The sequence below is a fragment of the Coccomyxa subellipsoidea genome (assembly GCF_000258705.1).
Source record: "Coccomyxa subellipsoidea C-169, whole genome shotgun sequence".
In the NCBI taxonomy this organism is placed as follows: Eukaryota; Viridiplantae; Chlorophyta; class Trebouxiophyceae; family Coccomyxaceae; genus Coccomyxa; species Coccomyxa subellipsoidea.
This window is the reverse complement of record NW_005178027.1, coordinates 65728-92114: the sequence shown is the minus strand read 5'-3', so window position 1 is coordinate 92114 and position 26387 is coordinate 65728. Positions and strand designations below refer to the sequence as shown.

At 51.5% G+C, this 26387-nt stretch overlaps 5 protein-coding genes across 5 annotated transcripts; 4 read left to right on the top strand and 1 right to left on the bottom strand.

The window, feature by feature from the left end:
* Positions 1 to 1270: 1270 nt before the first annotated feature.
* On the top strand, positions 1271 to 3217 carry COCSUDRAFT_25356 (subunit of ESCRT-II complex; the record flags this gene model as incomplete). The annotated part of the gene is made up of 7 exons (XM_005644549.1): positions 1271 to 1320; positions 1441 to 1522; positions 1604 to 1667; positions 1758 to 1811; positions 2037 to 2201; positions 2422 to 2491; positions 2760 to 3217. The coding sequence occupies 7 exons, from the start codon at positions 1271 to 1273 to the stop codon at positions 2800 to 2802; spliced, it is 528 nt and encodes a 175-aa protein (XP_005644606.1). The 3' UTR covers positions 2803 to 3217.
* A 453-nt stretch (positions 3218 to 3670) lies between these two features.
* Positions 3671 to 7533, top strand: COCSUDRAFT_18860 (UDP-Glycosyltransferase/glycogen phosphorylase; the record flags this gene model as incomplete). Its single annotated transcript, XM_005644548.1, has 8 exons — positions 3671 to 3947; positions 4176 to 4285; positions 4571 to 4759; positions 5108 to 5242; positions 5576 to 5744; positions 6166 to 6296; positions 6774 to 6944; positions 7252 to 7533. 8 exons carry the CDS (start codon positions 3671 to 3673, stop codon positions 7531 to 7533), a joined length of 1464 nt encoding a protein of 487 aa, XP_005644605.1.
* Positions 7534 to 13595: 6062 nt separating this feature from the next.
* On the top strand, positions 13596 to 14480 carry COCSUDRAFT_18855 (hypothetical protein; the record flags this gene model as incomplete). The annotated part of the gene is made up of 3 exons (XM_005644547.1): positions 13596 to 13721; positions 13872 to 13958; positions 14292 to 14480. 3 exons carry the CDS (start codon positions 13596 to 13598, stop codon positions 14478 to 14480), a joined length of 402 nt encoding a protein of 133 aa, XP_005644604.1.
* A 1005-nt stretch (positions 14481 to 15485) lies between these two features.
* Positions 15486 to 21789, bottom strand: COCSUDRAFT_30723 (DUF654-domain-containing protein; the record flags this gene model as incomplete). The annotated part of the gene is made up of 11 exons (XM_005644546.1): positions 15486 to 16167; positions 16416 to 16541; positions 16873 to 17005; positions 17374 to 17565; positions 17816 to 17953; positions 19050 to 19176; positions 19217 to 19391; positions 19688 to 19869; positions 20209 to 20312; positions 20820 to 21019; positions 21567 to 21789. The coding sequence occupies 11 exons, from the start codon at positions 21787 to 21789 to the stop codon at positions 15851 to 15853; spliced, it is 1917 nt and encodes a 638-aa protein (XP_005644603.1). The 3' UTR covers positions 15486 to 15850.
* Positions 21790 to 24322: 2533 nt separating this feature from the next.
* COCSUDRAFT_57780 (hypothetical protein) lies at positions 24323 to 26255 on the top strand (the record flags this gene model as incomplete). Its single annotated transcript, XM_005644545.1, has 6 exons — positions 24323 to 24465; positions 24809 to 24922; positions 25175 to 25328; positions 25524 to 25612; positions 25786 to 25895; positions 26074 to 26255. The coding sequence occupies 6 exons, from the start codon at positions 24323 to 24325 to the stop codon at positions 26253 to 26255; spliced, it is 792 nt and encodes a 263-aa protein (XP_005644602.1).
* Between the last annotated feature and the right edge of the window lie 132 nt (positions 26256 to 26387).

Below are 26387 nucleotides of genomic sequence, written 5' to 3'. Positions count from 1 at the left end.
GAAATCTTTCTCGGCTTGGCAAGAGTGAAGCTGCCACGATGCTGTACTGTCCTGGACTGCTCTGCCTTGCACATAATTTGCCCTCCAGCAAAGCAATGCCCCAATGAATGCCCACTAGCACGATGAGGCAATACTGGCCATTCCTACACCTGATGCACGGAGGCGAATGAGGGGGGTCTACCTGAGTGTTGGCGCCATGGTCGACAAGCAACTCCACAATGCGCACGTGCCCTCCCTGGCAAGCCCAATGCAGTGCTGTGCGCCGCATGCCACCCTGCAATAATCAGACACAATTTCAGAACATATGCTTGCAGATTGTGACAGACAGAAAGAGACCTGCACAGCTGGCACAGACAACAAAAAACGTACTCGACAGCATACGATTGATGCTTGAGAAGATTTAGAAAAGTCAGGAAGGTTGTGAATGATCCTCACGTAGTCCAGGGCATCCAAGTCGCTTCCTCGTCGCAGAAGCTCCTCTACAATGGCAGTCTGGCCATTGCGTGCAGCGATGTGCAGCAGGTTGCTCTGAAATAGGGTGCGATTGTCCAGCTGATGAGGATTTGCATCCAGGTAATCCTGCAATGCTTTTATTTCCCCAAAACCTACACGGCAAGAATTTGGGAGGATTTCATGCCCACCTTGGACTACATATCAAGGTTTCCACTGGACCTTGCATTAAAATAGCTCCAGAGACTCAGATGGAAGAAGAACTGACCTGCAGCTTCTGCCACTCTCTGATCAACGAAACCAAACATAGGATCACTCTTTGACGATGCGGTTTCAGCTCAATGTAAGACGCTACTCTCCAAGGGGACCAACACTTACTGCTCATCAGTGGCCCACCCGAAGCACAAAAAAGCGTCGTCCCTTGGAATTTCAATTGGTCCCATTGCCAACCAAGCTCTGCCAAATAGAGAAACTCCCAAGCAAGCTAGAACAATCAACCTGGATGCCAAACTGCGTTATTGAGCTGTGGCCCTTCTCCCAACAGTGCGTACTCTATCACGAGTAGTCCAGTTGCACATTGTTGCGCATGCTGATGTTCAATGTGTAATTTGAGCTGTTCCTTTCAATGCTCAGGTTACGTGACTTCTCCCGAACTTCCCAGATCTGAGCTTTGCCCTGATCAATCCTGCAACAGCTTGTGCTCTTTAGTAGGGGCGCAAGAAGTGCACTCTCTCCTGGACTTATCCTATCAGTTTCAATGCAACATGGTAGCATCAAGTTCGCGGATCCAGCATTCCATGTTCATTGCTAAGGGAATCCGATGACAGAGTTTGAGTTCCCTTTCTTCTTCAACTACCCTCCATACTTTACGTGAGAATACAATCAAGGCACTGTGCTGTTGTGTACTTGAAGAACTGTGATTGCGTTTCACTTCTGCTTGCTGTTCAGCTGCTCTGGCTCTCACACTACGAGATGATCTTTATCTTGCAGGCTTCAGCCAGTGAAAGAGACCCGACAAAAACAAATTGAACTTTGGGCGGAGCTGATCTTACGATATTGTCGCCACAATAAGGTATGTAATCTGGAGGGCAAGCATCTTTCCAAACGCCCTCATCGGCATCAGCAGTCCTCTGAAATTGGCGTCTAATCACAGGTGTACGTTCTGTCGACTGATACAGCTGACGACTCCCCTCTCTTCTTCAACAAGCGAATCGAGAGTAAGCACTACCAGCCATTGATGTTTCTACATTGGCAAGGTGACTCACTGGCTACGGAAAGTGGCATGACCACGGGATATTGTGTCACAGGGAGGCTCAATCGGGAAGCCAGGCTTGTCTTCTTGAACGAGCTCACTCAAAGAGGTATGCAACATTCCTGGATGCTTGCCCTTGGAGGCCGCTCCCAACTGAATTCTTGCACACACGAGAGCATCTAGCCACCCACTCTTTATTCCTCGACTGAGATGCCAAGAGGGATATTCAAACAATTTGCTCTGGCTGGAAGGTACCCATGCATTAGATCAGGTCCAGTGTGGTTGGGCACGCTGATGTCAGCGCTTGACTGAGTTCACTAACATGTAATCGCAGGCAATGCACAGTGGCTGGACAAATCACAGCAGCGATGCCTAGTGCTGTGGAAGAAGCTGGGAGAGTGGGCGGACGTGCTGTATTCTGTCATCAGGCAGTTTGGCCTGCAGGACACTGTCATGACACTGGATGAGCTGTCATCCGGCGATGATGTCACGGGCACAGGTACTGCGGCGTCACCTATTCTGCAACAAGGCTGGAGAATTAGCACTGAAGTGTGCTGCTAGCTACCTGCTAGGTTGAGTGTGGGGTTCTAAAATCTCAGTTTGATGGGCATGCACTCCTCAGAGGCTGACATCTCTGGAAAACTTCCAGCTGGAGCATCTTGTAATCAGTGAAGTAGGGTGCATGATTATTCTCACAGGGGTAGTTTCCTGCTTTGCAGAGCTCGAGGGTGTACCAGCTGCTCTGCTCACTGAAGTCATCCGCCTGTTGGAAGCACAAGGGAGGGCCCAGTAAGCTCCTTTCATCTCTCACCACTGCCCTTACTAGCACACGCATGTGTTGCGAAGAGTATTTACTCCTGGTATACTACTTAAATGTGTACATTCAGTGGGCATTCTAATTTCCCGTGGGCAGTATATGCACCCGTGCTTTGCAATGTTTTGCTCAGCAGATCTTGAGAGCCTTGAGGGTTGGCCTTGCCGGGCTGGCTTTTCCATGTCTGAAGTTCAAATGATCCCCTGGGCAGACAGGCCTGACAGGAGCTGTGCTGTGATTTAGGATGTTTTCTGGGGATGGAGATGTCGGGGTGAAATTCTCATAGCATGATTGGACTTCTTGGAAGGAGCAGCCTGCAGCCCCACAGCTGTGTGGTGTCATAGCCCACCCTGTGGCTATGGTATTTGCTGGCCAGCCCATGGGCCCACACCATATCCACACCTTAATCAGGATATGGTGGGAATCTCAACATGCCAATATGGATCCTATCCTTCCAGGGCTGGAACTTGTCCGACTGAATTTTCGGGGGCTGGAAAGTCCCCTGTGAATTGGGCCCTCAATCAAAATTATGTGAATGATTATGTGATGATGGAAATTAATGCAGCACTTGACATGCTTAGCCAACCCCGGTCTTGCTTAGAGGTGCAACAACATGCTGGAATTTAGGACAGGAATAAAGTTATCAAATTGTTGGTGACACTAGTTTAAACTTCCAGCTGCCCGATCGGCGGCTTGAGCTTTAAAGCTCTTAAGAGCACTCTTGAACAGATGCCCTGTACAGACACAGCTGCTACAAGAGACTGGTTATGTTGCTTACGCTCCAGCACTGTGCACCCTCCCTGCACAGGTTGCAACAGCAAAATCCATATCATTCGGCCTTCTAACAAAATATTCACCCTGAACCCTCGACTCTAGATACATCAATATTGCGAAGCCCTTTGATTCTCTTCTCTCCAAGGAATATGCGCATCGTCGCGCCAGACAGAATTAAACGAATGTTCTCACGTGCGAGGCGATCATTCGTGTGCTTCAGCAGTGTTCTGTTGCAGGCAGAGTGGTTCAACTTGGACGCTAGCAAATGAAAGGCTGCATCGTCCTGTCGACACTTCTGCAATCCTTGGCCGCGTGCGAGAAATTGAGTGGCTAGGAAGCTGCGATAGCGCTGGTATTCGTCTACTCTAATGTGCGAAGTCATGTTGCTTCCCAACACGATAACGCAGCATCAATCCTCAGCATCGGCTGGCAGCACGTGCAAACCAGGAAGCACATCCCTCACCTTGCGAGTCAGCACCTTTCGCCCACCTAATGTGACAAGAAAGTCCATAGCTCAGAAAAGGAGGCCAGCCACCGTCACATCAGCGCAGGCAGCCGAGGTTCTGGCAGTGCCACAGCCTGAGAAAGCCGATGCCCATGAAGAGAAGAAAAAGATAGCTATCTTTGTTGAGCCCAGCCCCTTCAGCCATGTTTCAGGTACATCTCCTCCAATTAGCCCAACGCATGCCTGTTTGACAGTGCCTCAATCTGACCTGAACCTCCTTGTCTCAGCGCAAGGCAGCTGTCTATATCAGTCTTAGCATATATCCAAGACAGCACAACTTGCGTATCATGCCTTTGCACTTTGTCGGGGTTTGCGCATGCGCATCAGAAAGATTTCCTTATCGATGTAAAACTTTGCCGTGTGTGCCTAAATTTTTCCAGGCATGAAGATCCGGTTCAGCAACCTCATCAAGGGCCTGAGGCAACTCGGCGACGATGTCATGGTTGTCACCCCCTGCATCAACCCCCCAAAGACCTTCCACGGCGCCAAGGTGCGCCGCTTCACATGCTGAGATTCTCTGGCCGTAGCGCCTCTGTCGACTTCTGTGTTTGACGGGGCAGCGCCTTGATCTCTCCTCCCTTGAAGTACCTTCATCTACATCAATTCTGCAGGGCTGACTGGCCAACTGCTGTCTAATGATGCTCCATGCTGCCATGATACAATGGCAAGCAAATGTACTCCCACGGGGTTGCCAGAAACACCTGTTGGGGAGTGGATCAGATTATGCATGTGCCTGAATTCCAGTGCTGAATGGCAGGTGTTTGTGATGTCACAGGTGGTGAACGTGCTGGGCTTCAGTCTGCCCTTCTACCGGTCTCCCACGCTGCTGCTCTCGCTGGGGCTGTCAGTGCGGGTCCTGTACTTTCTGATCACCCAGCGGCCTGACGTCATCCATGTGTCATCGCCTGGGCTGCTGGTCTTTGCTGCCACCCTGTACGCTAAGCTGCTTGCCATCCCCCTTGTGGTGAGGCCCTTGTCTTTTCTTTCGAAGGTGTCATAAATGGGTGCACCACCACTTCCTCGCTTTATTGTGACCTTTCTGAGGATCGAGAAATTACCAGGCGCCTTATGCTGGCATGTCATCTATATGCGCATTAGTATTCAGATCACTGGATACATCAATGCAGGCGTCTGCCATCCACCCTTTTGCTCAAATGCAAGGCAGCTATTTACCACGAGGCTTCTGTAAACTTGAAGGATAGCCCACTCTGCGCCAAATGCTTTGTCAAGGCATGCTCAGACATGCATTTTGGAGCTGCCTGGTGCGAGTTCAGAAGTCAAGTTCAGTTTCAAATCGGAACTTGAAATGCAGGTGTCGTACCACACGCACATCCCGGAGTACATCCCCAAGTACACCTGGAAGGGCCTGGTGGGGCCCATGTGGCGAGTCATCCGCTTCAACATCCTCATGGCTGATCTCACCCTCGTCCCCTCCAAAACCATGAAGGTGCGCCATTGCGCATCCCTTTAAATTGGGTTGCTGGAGCCCTCGGTGTCCACATGGCAGCCTCTCTTTCATTCCGTCACTGATTTTGCAAGAGGGAGCGACATGCATGTATGCATGTAGGCATGCATCCTTGCTCGCATGCAAGTGGTGAGGTTCCATTCCTTTTATGGGTACTTTTGCAAATTTTGCTCGACAAGTCTGTACACCCTGTGTCAATGCCCAAGTCCTGATCTGACATGTGACGGGAAGAGTGGAACCAAATTCAGAGCTGCAGCTCGGCATTTGTTGCGTGGCATCAATTTTGGATGACATCTCCATTCTGCATGCGCGCAGACGGAGCTGAGCAGGAACAAGTGCCGGCCGCAGCGCATCGACGTGTGGCAGCAGGCGGTGGACACGGATGTGTTCAACCCGGGGTTCAGGAGCGCTGAGATGCGCGCGCGCATGTCCGGCGGCAAACCAGACTCAGTCATCCTCACCTATGTGGGTCGCCTTGGCGCAGGTATGTGGCCCCTCTTGTCATAGTTATTGCCTCTTATTTACTCTTTTAGGCCTGCAAAAGCTCAGTCTGATGTTCTATTGAGTTGAATTGGATGGTTGCTCTGCAATGCATGAATACGAGGGATCAAGACTTAGGTTGCATCTCCTAATTGCGAGCCTTGAGGAGAAGCAATGTTCAGTCTCTGGTGAGCTTCTGTTGTCGTTTGAGGGGAGATGGGGATGTTCTGTATCAATTGATGTCTTGGGTGCATCCTCCCTTCAGATTGCAGCATGAAGACCCAACAGAGCTGGAACATGCTTACCTGTCATAAGCGCTTTTACCTGCAACGACCTCCCCTGCTGCCGAGCAGAGACTGACCCCTCTTTTGAAAGCCCTACTTACACGTGATGGACAAGCTTAATTGCTGCTGCTGGTGCTGCAGAGAAGAACCTGGAGGCGCTGAAGGGAATGATGGAGCGCCTTCCTTCCAACGTGTGCCTGTGCTTTGTGGGTGATGGCCCCTCGCGGCCTGACCTTGCCAAGCGCTTTGAGGGCCTCCCAGTCTACTTCACGGTGTGGCTTTACTGTCTGATTGTCCGATGCCACAGTAGTGATATGGTCGGGAGGGCGGCAGCATTTACCTACTGGGCTGTTTACTTTCCTGCAAAGTGTTCCCATGTAGGAACCTGTCGCAGAGAGCGAGACACCAGGTTATGGGCAGGTTGCAGCAGGCACACGAAGTACATACTGGACCTCAGCTTCTACTGCAATCATGCTTTGTACCAGAGTTGGGGAATATTTTCTTGGCTTGTGAGCGCTGCGCTATTTCTATCTTCTGAAATGTGCCACTGCAAACGATGGTGTGTCAGCGATTTCGCAGCTTTCTTTCTAATCCATACAAAGCTGCACACCTTCACAGCCGCAGAATGGGGTAGAGCTTTCTTGCGTTTCATGAAGGCATACCCGCCTTTCTGCATGGTAGGGGGCGCTGCAAGTTATGCAACTGTACATTCTCGGTCCGCTGTAATTAGTCACACCTTACGGCTGCAGGGTATGCTGCGGGGCGAGGAGCTGTCGTCAGCGTACGCATCAGCAGATATCTTCATGATGCCCAGCGAGACAGAGACGCTCGGATTTGTGGCACTTGAGGCCATGGCTTCTGGCCTGCCCGTGGTGGCAGTGGCAGCTGGCGGCCTTGTGGACATCATCACTAAGCCGGGCGTCATCGGTGAGCTGATCCCTCATTCTGTCTCAGACCTTAGAGTCCTTAGCATGCCTAGCCTCCAGCAGATGTTGCATAAAAAGCAAGGAGAGGGGCTATGTTCCAGACAGCTTATGGACTGATACCATGGGATTTCCGGCTTGCACCTAACAGTGCTTGGGTTGCAGCAGATGGCCTTGTCATTTGGCACATGTATGCAGGCAGCATTCGATCTTTTGTTGCAGAGTGACACCATTCCTGTCTCAGGCTTATAGCAAATTTGGGAAGCCCAGAACCTGCAGTTCTGAATCACATGGCTACTTTGAGTACGCAGGTCACCTGTACGCGCCGAATGACTACACGGCAGCCACAGAGCTGACGAGGAAGCTGGTGCACGATGTGGCTGCGCGCGAGGCAATGGGGCAGGCGGCTAGGGCGCATGTGGAGAAGCTGGGATGGATGGCGGCTGTGAGGAGGATCCGCGACCACCAGTACCAGCGCGCCATTCACACATTCAGGGCGCACAAGCGGTGCGCGGCCCTTTTTCTACTCCCCAGAAACCTATTTTGGAAGGCGATTTCTCTCTTCAAACATAGGTATCGGATGTGACCTTTTTTGTTACACATCACCCTAGTCAACACGTCTGTGGACCCTGAAAAATTGTACAGGAGATGCCCACAAGCGGTGCGCAGCCCCCTAACCCCCTGAATTTTATCAGAAATTCTGGTATCAGATACGGTATATCGCACCTTATTCATGCATAGACAAATGCCTCAGCCTTCTTGGCTCATCCATGCTCACCCCACATCTGGCCAGTAGACAATTGCTTAGCAGCAAGTTTTTTGAAGTGACGGGTTATAGCAGTGATGCCGGTGCTCTGACAAGGTGGGTGACTGCTGTGAGCACGCATCAGCGCTGTGGAGAGCGCAGTATCTTGAATCTTACAGAGGCTGTCAGAATGCAATACGAACTGGGACTATTTTCATGGCATTTCCAGCATTTGCATTGCTTAAAAACTAGCTGTAAACTGTGTTTGCAGCGATAGTTGAGACGAGTTGCAACACTACTGCTGCAGGTTCCGGTGGGTGGCGATCCGGGTGTTCTTCATGCGCATGTGGCGGGGAACAGGGGCCGCCATCTACTTTGCCCTCAACTGGCTCGTCCACAAACTGGACTATGCGCGCTCTTACAGGTGACTAATCATATACAGCCTCTTAGCAGCTCCTCCTGCTGTTCTAAGCACATTCTTAGGGTTTAGGGTTTATGTGTAAATTACAAACCCTAAAAATTCAAAAATATAAGCCCAAACTATAAAAAAATTTATTCGATGCTGAGTTTTGCCCGCCAGTCTGATGTCCTCACTGTGATTGATCTGCTGTCATCTTCTCTCGCTGAGGTGTGTCTGTTCCAGCCTGCACTGGCTTCACTAGCCGTTGTTTTGTTCATGGTGAGAGGCAGTAATGTCATGCTGAGCTGCCCCATCTGGAAGAAGCCGCAGCTGATTGAGAAGCCGCATGAAGCTGCTGAGCTGTGCTTGATTGCCTGATGGGTCTTTCTGGGGCGCAGGGCAACATCGCAGTATTGCTGAATGGATGCCGGACTTGCTGGGGCCCGTAAGAATTGCTGCAGAGCCTCAGAATCCTTGAAATCATAGCTTGCAAAGAGGAATACACCCTGACTCGCAACAAGTGAAGGTGTTGGCTCTATGATCAGAGCTGCAACAAATTTGCACAGGAGGCACGAGCCAGCTGCAGCGATCCCGACAGGATTGACAAACACAATACGCTGGATCTCCTGGAGGGGTCCTTGCTGGTAAGGAAATTTTGCTGATGAGGTATTGCTGACATTTGAATTGAATCTGTTTGAACCAACGGAAGGACATCATGGGCTAAATCAAGAGGTCATGGCCAGTAACTATACGGTTCTGTGTGCTGATGCCTTGGGTCCAGTTGACTGCATGCATGTGCATGGTCAGGGAAGAACTTTTTATTTTGTTATTATTGACGCTTTTCCTGCCAAGAGGCAAGGTGCGTCCTGCAGACAAGCTGCAGTTACAGGCTGCCACAATCCTACCCCTTGTTGGACTCGCCAGATCCAAGCATGACACTACCAATCATGGGCACGGTGCTCAGTATTTGTACCGGGAAGCATTTGCAATGTCAACACACTAAAAAAATAATAAAACCGCAAAGATGACAGCTGCACAGGGACATCATCGCTGGAAAGGATCTGCCTCCCCAGACTGATAATAGGAAGGACAGCTCCTTTCCGAAGAACGGCATATCCCAATGCACATTGCCGGGACCACCTCTGAGGCATGACTGAGTGATCACTGGCCGATACCGATGAACCGCAGTAGTGCTTGAGGCCCCATAGGGCAGCCATTTTTATTGCCAAAGCATAATCTTTCGCAGTAGTCCAAGAGTGCACATGCCAGAGATTGCTCAGATTTCTCTGATCTGGGTCGAGGTGACTGGGAGCGACCCCTTGGCATCATGCATGATGTTGTGGCGTCCCATGACGTGTCCTCGTGCCCCTTTCCTTTGGAGGCTCACCTGGTTGCTTCTGACGTCACTTCCGATCGCTTTAAGATTCACAAAGTTCGTTCGAGAAGCACAATCTGCAAAGATTTCCAGATCCAAACTTGTACAAATTCAAGGTTAGCAACAATAAGATGTCGAGGTGCGCATTGCAACCCGCGTGTAGCGGCCACCCGACCACCGTACAGATCTGTCTTCTGTCCTTTATGCGCAAGTTTCACACTTGGCACTGGAGCTGCGTACTGAAACAGTCTGTCTCATGCAATGTTTTACCTGTATAAGCTTGAATCCAACGTTAACGTCGGTAGTGCAGGTGTCTCGATGGGTGTGTCGTACGGGATGTGTCACTGACAACAAAGCGCGCAAGCAGTGAGGCCACCTTCTCTAAGATCATGAGCAATTGCACTACGATTTGTTTAAAGAAACTTCAAGAACGGCCAAAGTAATTCACCTGCCTTCGTCGCCTCTTCACCAACCCTTTTTCATTCCTTTATGCTCCCATCATATTGTGTTGTCCTTCCTCTTGCGCAGGCAGCTCTTTCCACACTTCTCAAAGATGCAGCCACAGAATCTTCTGTCGCCACGCCAACAATAAAGGACGTCTCACCAGGCAGGTACGATGGATGTGAACACAAGAGATGCCTTATTGATGTCAGCCATAGCCGTCGTTGAAGTTGCAAACTGACTGCCTCCTGCCTTCGATTTATTGACCTTGATCATGGTATAGTGTGTTAATCAAAGAGCACATCTGTGCCTGCAGGTGTTGGCATGTGCCACCACTGACCAGACCGTCACCACAACTGGTGAGGCACCCAGCGTCAGCAAGGATACCCTCTTCAAGAAGTTGGGCGGCGGTCCAGCTGTTAAAGCCGCAGTGGCAAGTCTCCAAGCGCTTTTCACCCAATAGTCATGAGCATAATAAGTTGACAATAACCATACATCCTGAGAAAGACAAGCACGCCAAGAAGAAGGAATTATGTCAAAACATGTCTGACTGGTCTGCGCAGGACCTCTTCTATGACAAGATGATTGTTGACCCCCGCGTGAACTTTTTCTTTGAGGGGATTGATATGGAAAAGCAGCGCGCACACCAGGTCTGCCCGCTGCACCCAAGTCTTCACCTACATATTGATCCATGTTGCACACTTCTTGATATGCATGGCGCTCATGAGGCCTTTCAGTGCAAGCATGCACTGCCCAAAGCACGGAGACACCATCCCTCTTTGGAGAAGTTGAATGAAAGAAATCAAAGATTGCCGAGATGACCCAAGGTGTCAGGCTGCCATGAATGCTGCTGCGACGCACCTGCTCCTCATGGATTGGCATGCAAAATGTCAGAAGTAAAGGTCAAAATCCAAAATTCCAAGTTCAAATTGATATTCACATGCAGGCATCTTTTCTGGCGTATGCCCTGGGCGGATCAAAGAGCTACAATGGCAACGGCGACATGACGGCTGCGCACAGCCGACTGGCCAGAGACATGGGGATGCGCATGGAGCACTTTGACATTGTCCTGGAGCACTTGGGGAGCGCTCTGCGCGACCTGCAAGTCCCAGAGGTGGGCCCCTGCTGATTCAATTGGGCCAAGCAATGCATGTATGCCTCGCTCATCTCTGCTGGCCGGCAGCGGAGTCACTGAGTGTTTTGGGGTGCATCGTGTGAACGTTATGTTTTGTTACTATTACACGTTTTTCAGTCCTCAAGGACTAGCTAGGTACGTCAAGCAACACCTGGATCACTCTTCTCCAGTCTTCTCAATTCTTGCACTTCCTCCACCAGCAATATGGATGCCCAATAGCATCAAGGTCATCTCGCACACAGACATTCCAGCTCTTCAGTGGTCTGCCTCTAGCCCCAGTGCCTGTGTGAACATTGCTAGATTGCAATAAATCTGGCCTCTCTGTTGATAAGAGGTAGACAGGTATGGGATGCCTTGCGTCTGCACAACATCTGCACCTGCTACAAAATATGCACAACCAGGTGCCCTGTTCTAGTATGCTGACCACCCTGGTGGCCAGTCTGAGAATTTGGGTAAGGCCAAAAAGCTCAAGCAAAACCTGACAATCTTCAATTTCAGGAGGACATTGGCGAGGCCGCGGCTGTAGTGGAGACTCTGCGCCCAGCGTTCCAAGTGGCGATCGACGAGGCCGCAGCCAAACGGCAGGCCATGACTCACGCTGACGTACGACTAAAGCGGTGACTAGTTCAGCAGAGCATGCAACTCAACAGAGCATGCGAGAGGCACAAAGGCAGTGCGAGCGACAAGTAGGGAGACTTGCAAAAGAGTTTCCTTGCAATATCATGTGCTTGACAGCACGGAAAAGGCAGGCGATTTGCTCCATGAGGCAATTGCTGGGAAAATATGTGTCAAGTATAATTAGTTTCTGGCGGGCTGGCACGATTAGGTAGGTAATTATTGCAAGGTGCACGGTTCACAGCAAATTTCTGTATATAGTGAATTATGACGGTGGCTGTTCTGTGCAACATGCCCGCTACTCGGTATATTCTGGCAGCTTGTCTTCCTCACCAGCAGGCTCTGTGCTGCTGGATGCTGCACCTTTTTTCCTTGAAGCACACAAGTGGGATTATCAGAGTTTGCCAACTAGGTCAGGCCAGGGAAGGGCATTTTCCTTATTCCAGGTGCAGAATATTATATGGCTTGAGATGTGTTCATCTAGGCTTGAACAAAGCACACTATGTCTGACGTTTGCAAAGCATGGTTTCTAGGCTAGACGTCTGTTTGCAGTGAGCGCCAAAGACTGAGGATACCAGTATATATAGCAGGTGATGCACTGGCCCATGGGCACGTGGCCACTCAGTGCATTAAATTTGACGGAAGGACTCGTCAGAAATCGAACACAGGGGACTCTAAGTGCCCTGCAGCTGCGCGCACTTGTTATTCCGTGGAACAGAGCAAACTGTGTGCTTATTTCCATATTTTTTCTTCAATCACCGTGCTCATGCGCATCTGCAGGAACTTGTGCAGATCTGATCTTATCGATGTAATGAAGAACAGGAGCACAAGTAATCAATTTGCCTTTGAGACCTGGCCTTTGAATATCATGTGTACATGATATTCAACATATCATGTACACATGAGCGCATGCACAAAGCATGCTGTAGGTCCCGAGCACTGTCAGTGCACATGTGACATGACATGTAGCGTGTGGCCCAGTCGCCAGAACAGAATTGGTATTGGGCCAGAGCATTATGAGTTCAGCTTGGAAGGGCAGCATTCCAAGAGTGGACACTCGAAGGCTCATGTCAGAAGAAGCCCAAGTTTTCGATTGGGTCTGGAAGGTGGCGGAAGCGACCCCACATGCCCATTTGCAATATTGCGTAAATGGAGACCCGTGCTCTCGTGATGCCTTGGAGATCAAATTTGACGTCACTTTCTGCTCGCTTCCATGAATTCGCCAAAGTCACCTCACAAGCAGAAATCCATTGTAAATCTCGAACTTCCAGACTACTTAGCTACACCAGCAAGGACAAGAAGATGTCAAGGTGCGAAGAGGACCCTCGATGCAAACCCCGCTATACAGTCGTACTACATCTGTCTTCCGTCTTGGTACCATATGCTTCACAACAAGCTGGAAAGGTGCATCTTGAAGGCTTGCTGTTTCCTTCATGCACTCTTAGATCTTGAATCGATGAAGGATTAGTGTTGCCGCAGTTATCTCGACACCTGTGTGGTACCGGCAAAGTTTCTGTCGACGGGGCGCGCAAACAGTGAGGCCCCCCTTTTTATTATAAAAACCAATCAATTATACCTTGGAAATTTGCAAGCACTTCTGGAGCCTTCAATGTGTCTCAGCAGGATTCGTCGCCATATATCAACCTGCTTTAGGTTCCTTCGTGCCTTTTAGCATTGTGTTGTCCTCGCTCCTGCGCAGGCCGGCCTTTGCAGCCTTACCGTGGCAATTATCGTATATCTGTGAGCTCCACCGCCAACAGCAGGGGTCGCATCGCCAAGCAGGTACGGTCGACCTGAACAAGAGCCGCGCATGTCTGTCTGTCAAGCCTGTCTCAGCGGATCCAACCATTGCCAATCGTGCGACCTGCTCAACGCTGCCCTCTGCTACCTTGTAAACATATCGAACATGGTCAAATGCGTCAATTGAAGACTTGGTAATGTGTGTTCAGGCGCTGGCACCTGCCTCCACAGCCCACGGCACTGCAGTGACTGCCGAGGCACCTAGCAAAACGGTTTCCCTCTTCAAGAAGCTTGGCGGCGGCCCAGCTGTCAGAGCTGCAGTTGTGAGTCCTGTTCACCACATCGAGTTATTGTGCATGTGACATGGATGTTGCAGCGCATGTGTTTGTATACATCCGAAGTAAGCGCGCCTGCTTGCCGATCAGCCAAACAGTTGTTGCCAAACAGTTTGAACAGTTTCCATGTCTGCGCAGGACCTCTTCTACGACAAGATGATCGACGACCCCCGTGTGAGCTACTTCTTTGAGGGAGTTGATATGAAGAAGCAGCGCGCACACCAGGTCTGCACACTGTTCCCTTTTATTGCCGACACGTCTTGGAAATCTGCATGTGGATGAGGCCGGTTTCTACTTTATTACTGCAGTGTGGGACAGCCATCCACTGCTGCAAGACAGAGCCATGATTGCTGGCAAAAATATGTTTGCTTGGCACTTAACTTTGTGGCGCAGCAACATTGTTTGGCCTCTTCTAGATTAACTTTTGTTGGGCCAGGGGATCATTGTGTTGTCTTTGCGTGATGTTTCATTGCGAGGCAGCTCTTTATCTCATTTCTGGCGCTTGCATTGTCAACATGTCTCCATCCTATGTCTTATTCTTCTCCCATTTGGGCGCAGGCCGCGTTTCTGACATATGCTATGGGCGGCTCGAGGAGCTACGAGGGCAACGCCAACATGACTGCTGCGCACGACCGCCTGGCCAGGAACATGGGAATGCGAATGGAGCACTTTGACGTTGTCCTGGAGCACTTGGAGGGCGCTTTGCGCGATCTGCAAGTCCCAGAGGTGCACTCACAATACTGCTAAACACAGGAAGTGTGTTATAAGGTGCTAGGCTGTCACAGCGAATGAAGAAGCCAATGCCATTTTGGGGAATATAGATAGGCTGCAGCAGAATCATTCCAGCGGCAAATTGGAAATTTTAGCAGCTTGCAGCGCATATTCTCCCTGTCAGGAGAAGCAAGTATTGCGGGGATGTCTTGCTCCAGACCCTGGTTCATGCATGCTCTAACTCCTTCCCTCTCAGGACACCCTATTTCTGACCGTGAGTGTGGCCACCTGGGTTTCATTGGGTGCAGGTGTAGAACGCTTGTGTCCAGAACTGACAAATGCCTTTCCCCCTGAGCAGGAGGACATCGGCAAAGCAGCGGCTGTGGTTGAAACCCTGCGTCCGTCCTTTCAAGTGGCGATTGACAGGGCAGAAGCTGGGCGGCAGGCCACGACACACCCCGTCGCATGACTGATATTCCAAAGACTGATGTCGAACAGGGCATGAGACTGAGTCTCACCCTTACCGATGCTCTTCATAACCAGTAGAATTCAAAGGTGGCTGGCTGGCAAGATTGAGGGTAGATAGGCATTGCAAGGCGTACACTACGCAGCAAATTTTTGTGCTATGTGGTTCATAGTAGACAGTGGTTCTGTGACTTTGGCGGTTCTGTGAAACATGCCCACTATTTTGGTTCATTCTGGCAGCTTGTCTTGCATGATAGCAGGCTCTCTGCTGCTTGATGCTGCACCCCATTTCTAAATGGAGGAACGTTGGGTTGCTTGGGGTGACTAGGTCAGGTCAGGGAAGGGCGGGGTTTTTATGCTCTGCCCTTATTTAAAGGCCAGACTTTGTTTGGCTTGAAAGTATGTTCAAATTAGGCTACTGGGCTCAAGATGGGTAGGCAAAGTCTTGATCTCTTGATGTAGGCAGAGTATGGGCGCTAGGCTAGATGTTGCATTGCACCCTCTGTAGGTGCCCCTGGCAGCAGTGAGCGGCAGAGAATGAGAGTATATATTGCAGTGGTGATGAGAACCACTAATGGAAAATATGTTAACTTGACCACTGTAACGTATCACGTCATGTCATGTATATTAACTCCTCTAGCAACTTGCGCGGAAATTCACAAGGGGCATCAGTGTCAATCAGCAAAACTGGCCAAGCACAATCAATACTTTGAGCCTATCGTGTGATGATGTGATTTTAAGCAGTGGCTTTTTAACGTCCAGACCATGCAGCATCGCAGAAGCGCTCTGCACCAAGCAATACCACAACCGCCCCATTGCAACACACAATCCCAACACAAGCAACAAGGGCTACCACCTGTCAAACCCCCCATTGCCCCTCTCCTCTGCCTGCCCTCTGCCCTTCTCTTCCAAACGCACCCCACAACCCAGCACAAGTCGCGCTATTGCCTATCATTGCCCCCATTATCCCCCTGCTCCGCCTGCTCCGCCTGCTGCGCCTGCTCCTGCCCCTCTTGACCCCCATCTAGGTCCACCCTGCCCACAGCGTTGAGGCTGTCAAACAGCGTGGCCAGCTGCTCATTGTCCATGCGGTCAAACAGATCCACAAGCTGCTCCTCCAGGTGCGCGTCGCCCCCCAGCTGGGCCGCCACCGCCGCCGGCAGGGGGACCCTCGGGGTCCCCCCGCCGGGGGGCCCCGGGGGCCCGGCCGCCGCTGCCGGCGCGCCGTCGGGGCCGGCAGGCGGCTCATGCTGACCCCCTACATGCAGCAACCAGCGCTGCTGTTTGGGTATCATCTAAGTAAGATTATTGGAATCACTGGTGTGCAGGCACAGGTATGTAGGGCTTCGGTGCACCAGGCAATGCTATTCTCAGTCTATGCAGGCATCACCACCTTTCACTTAACAAACAAACAGGTCGCGGTCTCAGGAACCCTGAGCGTTTGGAGCCACCCAAGTCCAATCTGGAGGTCTGCGTGGAAGGGCAAACTCCAATCACGTCTCTCACCTTCCAGGGCTGCATCTGTCTCTGCTGCATAGTCCGGTACCTGGCCGGCATTGACCCAGGGCAGCAGCGTGCGCAACAGTGCCTGCAGCGGATGCATCTCCCGCAGTGCCGCCTCCTCCATGGGCTCTGCATGAGCGGCAACACAGATCCAATCATTGACTAGCATTACTCTCATTGCCTCGTGCGATTCAATGGTCTGAAGAGCACCTCCATAAGCCACAAACGGGATGAGATAAAGACTGGTCACAAGGGCGTTTTGAGCATTTAAGTCTTGCAAATGAATGCAGCACGGCGACTCAGGCGTCCAATCTCTGTTGAGCTTGCAGAAATGGCGGCATTCAGGAACCCATTTGAGGTCCCTGGGCGTGATCCTAAAAGAAACTTGGCTGTGACAAATGAGGACATGACGAGGGTTTTGAGGGCAATGCAAAGACAGAAGCAGAGTTGTAGCTCTTGCCTGCCTGGGGGCCGACATTGCGCGCTTGGTGGTCGGCTGCCGCCATGGCTGCAAGGGCTTCCTCCAGCTGCATTATGGCCTGCCCATCTGCCGGCCTCACCCGCGCGCCCCTCTGCGGTCCCATCACCGCCGCCTGCACGCTCCGAACTCAAAATTCTAGGAGCTGACCAGTATCATTTTTTGGTAGCTCACTTGTGTGCTAATGGCTCAGCAGCCCTTCAGGCGCAGTATGGCGTTGACAGCATTACAAAGGTGCGCCTTTTTAAGCAAGCGAGGCGTATGCAAGCTGCTGCCAAGCAGCAGCCTACTGCAAAGCCTCTGCCGCTGTGAACTTGTCGCAACCGACCCAAGCACTGTGAAAAGGAAGAAAGCTAATTGTGGGGCTTCCGGCCCACTCAAGTGCGAGGCAGACACTTCTGCCTGCATTGGCGCTCACTCTGTCTTCCATCTTTGTTTCCTGATCAGGGCAGGATCAGTCATGGTGAGTCACTGCTGAGTCACCTGCAGCTCCTCGGGCGGCAGCGCTGCGACGGCGTCGGAGAAATCACTGACGCGCAGGTGGCGGTAGGCGTTGTCATCCGAGGCAGGGAACGCCTCCTGGCGCGCGCACTCGTAGTCACCCGCTGACTCAGCCAGGGACCCCTCCGTCGCATCCCCGCATGCGCGCCTCAGCCACAGCTGCACATCCGGCGCCTGCGCTCCCAAGATAGCATTACATAATATACAGTCATATGAGAATGGACCTGAAGGAATGCCCTTCCTTTGCAAGCATTCGGCAAGGCGATGTATTTCCTCTGAGCACCTGCCGAGCATATGGCTGTCGAGCTCGGACGTGCAGCTTCAAGGTGACACGTGGCAATTTATAATTACGTCACGCAAGCAGAGCCCTGAGCAAGGGTACCTTGTAGAATGTGAAGGTAGTCGCATGATGAAAGAAAGGTACCTTCCAAAGCAGCCACTGGCGCTCGACAAAGATATCGGTCAGGTGTTCGAGGGAGGCACTGGTGTCGTCACCGGCCCTGGCAAACAGCGGCCGCTGCAGGATGCTCAGCCACTGCGCATCGTTGCCCACCCCTTTCTCCTGCAACCTGATGCAAGGATAGAAGTGGCTTACAATCCGCATAGGCTGCTGCATTTGCGGCAGAGCAACAGACGGAAGGCCATGCATTGTATTTTAAGCAACTCTCCTATTTGGCATAATTAGTCATGCACAAGGCAGTAAGTCGCTGGAGAGGCGGGTCCTATCCCTGGATAAATAGCCAAAGTACGCAGGTCATAATACCAGGTCAATCCCTGACACACATGAAAAGCAAATCAGCTGAGAGTTGTCCAACAGAACCGAGAGGGCGAGACAAGTATTTTGGCGAGTTCTGAAGGGGGCCTCGCCTCTTCATGAGCTGAGTCACCGCGAGTGGGTGCAGCAGCACTGCCTGCGTCAGCGCCTCAATGCACCCCTCCAGCTCAGCCTGGCAGCTGCCGTTCTCCTCAACCTGCCCTGACTTCCCCGCTGCACCTGACACACCACAAAACACCATAATTGACCGTCTTTCCCCAGCCTTTGGTGAAGCATTATTAGGTCGGTGCAAGATTGGAAAGAGACCGGAGTGGACACAGATTCCCACACTGCAGAACTTTTGCAGCGCTTTTTTGCTGCACCAAAAATAACACAGGCAAAAGACACCGAAGCCTGCACCCACCTTGCAGGCACTGGCGAAAACTGCAGTACTGTAACTCAAGGCTGCGGGTATGACAACGTATGCTTTGTGCCCCAACGGCAGCCGTGCGGGAGCAGGCATTCAGAGGTGGCACGCGGATGAAGGGTGATAGATCTGTATCCTGGAATCACGTGCTGTAATCCTGAAGTATGCCACTTATACAGCAACAGCAGGGCAGGGTACCTGTGCGTGCGGCGGCAGCATCTGCGCGCTCCTTGCGTTGCTGCCACAGCCGCAGCCGCGCCAGGGGGATGGAGAACGCCAGGTTAGGCAGGCTGGCCGCCGTGATTCGCCCCTCCGGCCCCGTCCTCAGCTCGCCCTCAGCCAGCCGCTGCGGGGATACACTCTCGCCATGTCAGCCATCTGATCAGATAGCTCCTTCCGAAAATAACTTTGGATCACCAGCACTTTTGCCTTGTCAGCACTCTGCCCTGCCCAAATGCTCGTGCCATTTCCACAAACCAATGTACCCTGGATCCAACAAGAATGTAAAGCGGCTGCATGACATTGAAGACAAAGCTTGGTCATGTGGGCACTGCCAATCTTTAAAAGAGAAGATGTCATATCCAGGCCTCTGATGTGCAGACAGCTGCTGCCCATTGCAACCCGCACGTGCTGGACCTAGCGACGTCCAAAGAGGGTGAGTTGCATGCACCCAACAATATCTACCAGGATTGCCAGAAGAAAGGCAAACCTGGAGCCAGGCATAGTTGTGCGCGCGAAGGGCAAAGTAGTCGACGCAGAGCATGACGCCCATGGGGTCGTCCGGGTCCAGTAGAAGGATGAGCTTGGCCACCTCGAAGGCTGTTGTGTGCAGCCCCTTGCGGCTCAACCCCTGTCAATACACGCGACACGACCACTATCAGACAGAAGGCATCATGTTGAACCCTGCATGCTATGAGATCTGCAGATTTGACATCACGGCACCGTATGGAAATTGAAGTGCATGTGAAATATTTTATAACTTATAAATTCAGAGGCAGACTCCCGCTGTGGAGAAATACGTGCGTACACCGATTTGGGCAGAACAGATTACAGCAAGACACCAAATTATGTCTGCCCATGGCTCGGCAATGTCATGTTTCTGCAGGAATCAGCACAGGTGGCTGCGCGTGCCTGCATGTGCTTGAAGAGGGCGGAGAAGAGCGGCCGGTTCTGCTCCTGCGCAAAGGGCAGCCGGCAGTTGCCAATGGCTGGGTTGAACCATGGGTGCCACGCCATTTCAAGCGCATACAAACACCGCTCCAGCATCTCATCTGCATACTCGTGCTGCCCCGTGGCCCTGCAGAAAAAGATGAAATTCAATTTGCAATATTGGTCATTGCCAGTTCAGCACATTCAGCTTCAGCGAGTTTTCAATGCAGCACCTACCAACTAATGGTGATAACACAAGGCATTTTCTGTGACGGAGCATGCTAAGGCAAGCAATTCAAAGGCCGCGAATGACACCTGCTGCACGAAATTTCTGACAATTGCCAAAGTCCTTGAAGGACGTGCTGCATGCATGCGGAGCGCATGGCATGGCATGCATGCAAGAAGCAACAAGTCGTTCAAGGGGTAGTAACGTGGATGAGATTATCAAAAGGATTTATGGCAGGGAACGCGCCTGTGCAGCTCGTACATAGCCATGAGGGAGTCAATGTGGTAGGGGTGCTGCCCCAGCAAACCCACTATGTTGTTGGGGTCAAAGGTCGCCTGGCACTCCTCGAACAGCGCCTGCACTCCCTGCACACCCGCGCACCAGCCAACACAACCATTAAGCACAGGTTTTCATAGAAATTAACACAAAATTTCTGGCCCATGGAGCCTTCCTAGAAGCAGCAGGCACGCCCACAGACCAGCCGACGCAATCTCCCCAGCCCTGTGAGTATTTAGACCAGTTGCAGTTGAAAATTCACGCCAAGGGTGGCCCAAATTTTGTTGTTGAAAGCAGGAGACACTGCCTTAGGTGGAGTGGGTGGCAGATGCAGGGCCTTGAATAGACCTAGTATGTTGGAATGCTGCAAAAACTTTGCTCCTGCAAAGGCGGCATTTGAGTAACAAAGAAAGGTCACTGGCACAAACTCTTAGCAAAGCAGGAAGGTCCCAGACGCCAATATAGGTGGTTGTCGTGCTTGGATCTGGCGAGTCCATCAAGGGGTGGACTTTGGCAGCCTTCACATGCAGCTTGTCTGCATACGGACCTTGCCTCTGGAACAGCGTGTGATGAATAATCGAATAGGCATATCGCACCTGGTAGGCAGCGGAGTGAGTATAGCTGAAGATCTGGGCGCCCTCGTCCGAGGTTCCAGCGAGCTCCATGGAGATGCCGCCGTCGAATCGCGGCCACGTGTCCTTGGGAGCTATAAGTATGCCGCGCTTCAGCGGCTGCCGTCGCAGCTGGCCCCGCGCTATTGCACGCCGCATGCGCCGGTTCGCGCCCACCACCCCGCCTGCGCGCGCGCTTACTTTTTTCGTTCTCCTAATCTTCTGTATGCTTTGATCTTGGTTACTGGCCCTCGGATCCTGATAGTGCCGTGGTTACCAGGAGTTATCCTTGGGCCTTCTGCCTCATTTACTCTGGTTCCAATAGCTGCCCAGGAGGTCATGAGAGCCCTGGACGAGCAGAGATGCGGTGCCATTAGTGTATCACACAGGGTAGCCCCGCAATAAGGGCATGCATGGCAGACACATTTGCTCAAATGCCAAATCAGTTTTCTGGCATGGGAACCTTCAGCACGCAATGCAATGCAGCTCTACAGCAAGTGCGGGAGGTCGAAAGGAGCCGTAGCAACGGGGACACCCAACGTAACTTCAAAAAGAGCACCATTCTCGGAGTCATGCGCAATGCTGTCAGCGTTGTCATGGCTGCATTCTCGATCAAACACACGTTTTGCAGGTCTGGCAATCGACCATTGAGGGTACCAATTCCAACCTGTCCTCCTTGGAATTGGATCCCTCACCAATGAATTCCAATGCAAGACCATAGATATATGTCACCTCCGGCGTTGTCCCGTTCCTCCTCGCGCAAGATGCGCGCCCCAAAGATGCGCCGCATTTCCTCCTCCCCTCGCAGCTTTCTCGGGTCCACAGCCAACAGAGGCGGCTCTGCGGCTTCGTGCGCCTTCTGCTGCTGCCCATTTGCTGCTGCTCCTGCTGAGGCGCTCCCCTGTGAAAGAGCAGCCAAGGCATTGCCCAAATGCACTGCCTTCCACAGGCGCATTGTAATGACAACTCACAGGCAAGTACACGTGTCTGAAACCCCTGCCAGTGGGTACAGAAAAGGTGGACACGCATGCTGCTCTGCAGTGTTTGCAAATGTAGTAACATGGTTCGTGTTACTGCATTGATAAGCAGAGATATACTGAGAGGTGACCAGACTGATAAGTTGCCTCACCGACTGGATATTGAGCTCTGCCAGTATTTTGTCGAGGTCTTCATCGTCTTGTGCTTCTGCTGCATGCGCTGCGGCGTCCTCCTGCTCTGTGTGCAGAGCTCCTTTCTTTTTCTTTTTCTTTGCCTTGCAACTCTTCTTGGCCGCTGAGTTGCTGGGAAGATCTGGCACATGCGCAGCAGGGAGCTCCTGGGTCTTTTCATCTTCTTCATCATCGTCATCAGCCGGAGCAGGTCCTGCCTGTAAGGAGCAACAGTGCATTTTCTCAGATCGGCACCTGTCCTGAAAGTGGTTGTATGGTGCAACAGGAAGGTGAAACTGCAATTTCGGTGGTTTTAATGGATTTACCTCTTCATCACTCAGCAGATCGAAGGGGTTAAAGGGCGCCCTTTGGGCGACAATTTCCTCTTCAGATGAAGACTCTTCATCAAGGTTTTCAACTTGGGCTGCTCTGAGCCGTTGCAAGTGCCTGGCTGCCATTGCCACTCTCAGATCTCCCTTGTGACTTTTCTATTCACTGATGAGCGTTTAATGAGTCTATTGATAAAAATTAGCAGTCCTCAAGCAGCTCTCTAGGCGAGCCTTAGGCGTTGTCACTCAGATGGGTCCTCAAGCCGGAGCATCAGGAGCAAAATGAGATAATCACTTGAAAGGTCCTTGATGGTATGGCGACTTCTGCAAAGACATTTCATCTCCAACTCCAAATCTGGAACCTTCCCCCAGCTTCCTCCCCATGAGAAACTGCCCATCGTCTGTGGCTTGATTGAACCAGATCCTGCATTGTTGCGACGATCCAATGATTAAGCGATGAAGTTATTGTTTTAAGGGTGCATAAATAAGTCAAAGCTGGCCTAGTTCGATAACAAGGTGTTCATCACGAAGCACTAGAATCCAAACATGCCACACAGCCCACTGAGCCTACGCCCTTGCGAACGCATCTTTAGCCTAAGATGTTTGCCAGCAGCTCCAAATACAATGACGCGGAGACATTATAGATTACAATTTGCTGCAGCAACAGAGCCAAGAGCCTGTGCAGCAAACGAAGATAACTTACTTCAATGGCTCATCGAAAAGCGCCGAGCTCTTCCAGGTGTGCTGTATTCTCAGATAATAAGACAGAAAAACGGTTCTGACCTGACTGCAAGCACACTACTGTACTCTATTTTGCCGTCATTGAGCACAGCCATGCATCCTGCACTGATAAAATTATTTGCCCATCCTGCGTGACTAAGGCCGGCATGAATGCTAGCAGGAAATCTGAAAATTGCGGTCAGTACTATGGGAGGCCTGGGAAGGGGTTTGGTGGCTCAGGAAGATGTAGCATCAGGGGAAGTGTTGCTCACTGTGCCTTTGGACTCTGTCTTCGGCGATACAGAGGTCAGCTGAACCTCATGACCATTGCTGTAGGCTCTTTAAGCTCCTCTTCTTGCTTTAAGTGAGCTGTTGTGATATCGTGAAAGCCATGCTGGACCAGCTGCAGAATCACAGTGCAAAATAGTTGGCTGACTGGGATTTTGGCATGGCAGACAGACGAAAGCAGCCATCTGTCATGGAGTGGCAGGATGGCTATGAGGTTACTTGAGCAGAGACACCAATGTGACAGGTCAGTTAGTGCACTCACAACCAGCAACTGTCCAACTTATTGCATTTCCACCTGTTGCCCAGAGGCGATAATTTCCAGTTGTATTATGTTGGAGGCAACGCATTACAAAAACAGGTCTAATGAGCTTTCCAAGGTAGACCGGTCCTGATGAATGCCTTTGCAGTGGGACAGCGGACGAAGACTGTCTGTGCCCGTGGATAGCAGCCCTGCCAAAGCACGTGCACCTGCCATTCCTATACTTCTCAGAGGCTGACCTAGCAGCTTGTCAGGATGCGGATCTCATCAGAGAAGCCACTGCCATCCGGGCCAGTGCAGAGGCAACATATCAGGTGCCAGGGATGGACCTGCAGTTGTCTCGCCATCTCTCATGTGAGGTGCATCATCTGCTTGTCAGAAGACCATAGAATTTGCTCTCTATCCTCTCTATCAAGTAGCTCCCTCAACAGGACTCTTTGAGCAACTGCAGCTGAGACACCAAACTTGAGTGGTACGCACTTGGATCATTTATCAATTTTGATACATAAATAGTCTCTTTCCTACATTGATCGGTCAGGTTGCCCTCAATCTGAATCCCCGAGCCACATATCAATTTGGATTCGGGCAGGCTACAGATCATTGACACACTCTTTGGCGAGCACCTCTGTATTGTTGGGCGTACTAACAAAGCTGAGGACCTCAGGAGCAGGAGCGCCTGGAATTGCTGAATTGTTCAAGTATAATTTGTGTGTGATGCAGAGTGAGCAGGAAAGGTTGCAGGGCATGGGGTGCGGGTGGGAGGATGTCCAGTGGGCCATGTCAGTGCTACACAGCCGCTGTTTTCTGGTGGGCTCGCCGCCTGTGCACACCAGTGTCCCCGGTGTTGACATGGCCAACCACAGCTTCGAGCCCAGCGCAGCAGTCAGGTGAGAGCCACAAAAACAAAATTATTGCACTTAGGATTTGTGCATGGCTTGTCCAGCATGTGCCCTCCTTTCATGACCATCTCGCCGACGGATGGCTCGTTCAATATATGACAGATTTGTCCAGATCAGCAAGTAGAAGTGTGAGCTTCTCCAGGGTGTCGTCTTTTGCCACGATACGATAACCCCAGTGATGGCTCGTGGGCCGAGATGTGCCTCGCAGATCGGTGCTTGTCATCCGCAAGATCTTGACGCGTTCAAACACGTGAAGTGACTCCACAAGGCATGCTTACATCCTCTGGCAAGGGTGTTCAAAGGGTGATCGGGTTTGTGTAACCCTGCGCAGGCTGGTGCACAGCCCAGAGGCGGTCCAGGGGAGAGATGCAGTGGAGGAGGTGTGCGTACCGCCGCCCCCAGAGCCCTCACGCTTTGAACTGTTTGCTGGGGAGGATGGCATCAGGTGACTCTGCTGACCTAATTCATCTTGCTTAAGAAGCTGGCTTTGAAAGGTCCCTAAATGGGGCTCACCAAAAATTGAGTTTATGAGGAAAAGATCCCTCAGCGGCTGATGGTTGTGTGCAGCAATGGAATCATTCCTTTGATTCTCTGGTGAAGCTTGAAAGCTAAGTAAGCAGCTTGTGGGCCTCTTTGGGCGTGCTATGAAACGAGTGTGAAGGAACCTCAGGTCTTGTTTGTGTGCTGACCGCACCAGGGCAGGCGATGAGGTCACAATCAGCTACGGTCCGTGGCCGAACGATGTCTTCTACCTGTTCTTTGGCTTTGTGCCCCGTGACAATCCTTTTGATGTGGCGGTCCTGTTTCAGGACTTGCAGCAAATGATTGTCTTCTACGACACACTGGATCCTGTGCGCCCTCATTTCAAGAAATTGTTGCATGTGATGCCACTTCTACGCCTGTGAAGCTACACTGCATGCTGGTGATGCCAAGAAATGCAGCAACGCGCTCTTCTATAGTCACCTAACACTCGTACCGGTCACAATGACTGTATATTGTGTGCTGTGGGACGTCCAATGACTGAAGTTGCAAAAGCTGCGTCTCAGGACCTTAGTCCGTATGGATCAGTGGAAGATCGTGCGGAGGCAATAGCAGCTGCTCTGCGCACACAGCATGGCATCACAGATTTCACCAGGTACCTGATTCTCCATATCATCCAACTTTCCAACTGAAGCGTAAATGGCAACCACAGCCTGAAGGTCGTGGTCTAACAGAGGGTTGCTCTGGCATCAAAATAGATCCCATCAAGTGCACGCAGCCCGAAGTGTCTTAGAGAGGTGCATTACTAACGGTCGCTCTTCCTGGCAGGTTGGGAATTGCTCCTCAAGGGTACGATGAGCGCTTGCTTCTCGCTGCCCAGATCCTCCTGTCTACCCAGGAGAGTCTTAGCGCTGCGTCCTCGCAACCAGACACCTACAGTAAGCTCCTGCCTCTTGTCATTCTCTCCTATTACTTATTTGTTATGTAATAGCAGATCACACTTGTCTATATCAAGCTGAAGGGAAGTTGCAGCTGGTCAAAGTCCAGCTGGTGCAGTCTAATGTGTGCCATCAGCAGCTGATCTTGAGCTGATCAACATCTTCCGATCATGTGCAGGTCGATTTCTGGCGCGGCGGTGTCAGCAGCTCTTGGCGGCGTTTCCTACCAGCTTAGCAGAGGACGTAGACCTGAGGAATAATGGGACAAATGGTTCTGACCTGCTCATCTCCCTGCAGTACAGACTGAGGAAAAAGGCCACGCTCTTGGCGGCTATAAATGTTGACAAAATAGCAGGCTGACCTCTGACGAGTTGTATAGCATCTGGCACCAGTTGGCTGGGCCAATATGATCCGTATGGCAATCCGCAGACAGCTGTCGGCCAGCACCTTACTATACGGCGTAATGTGATGTTTGGTTCCTACGTACTTCAA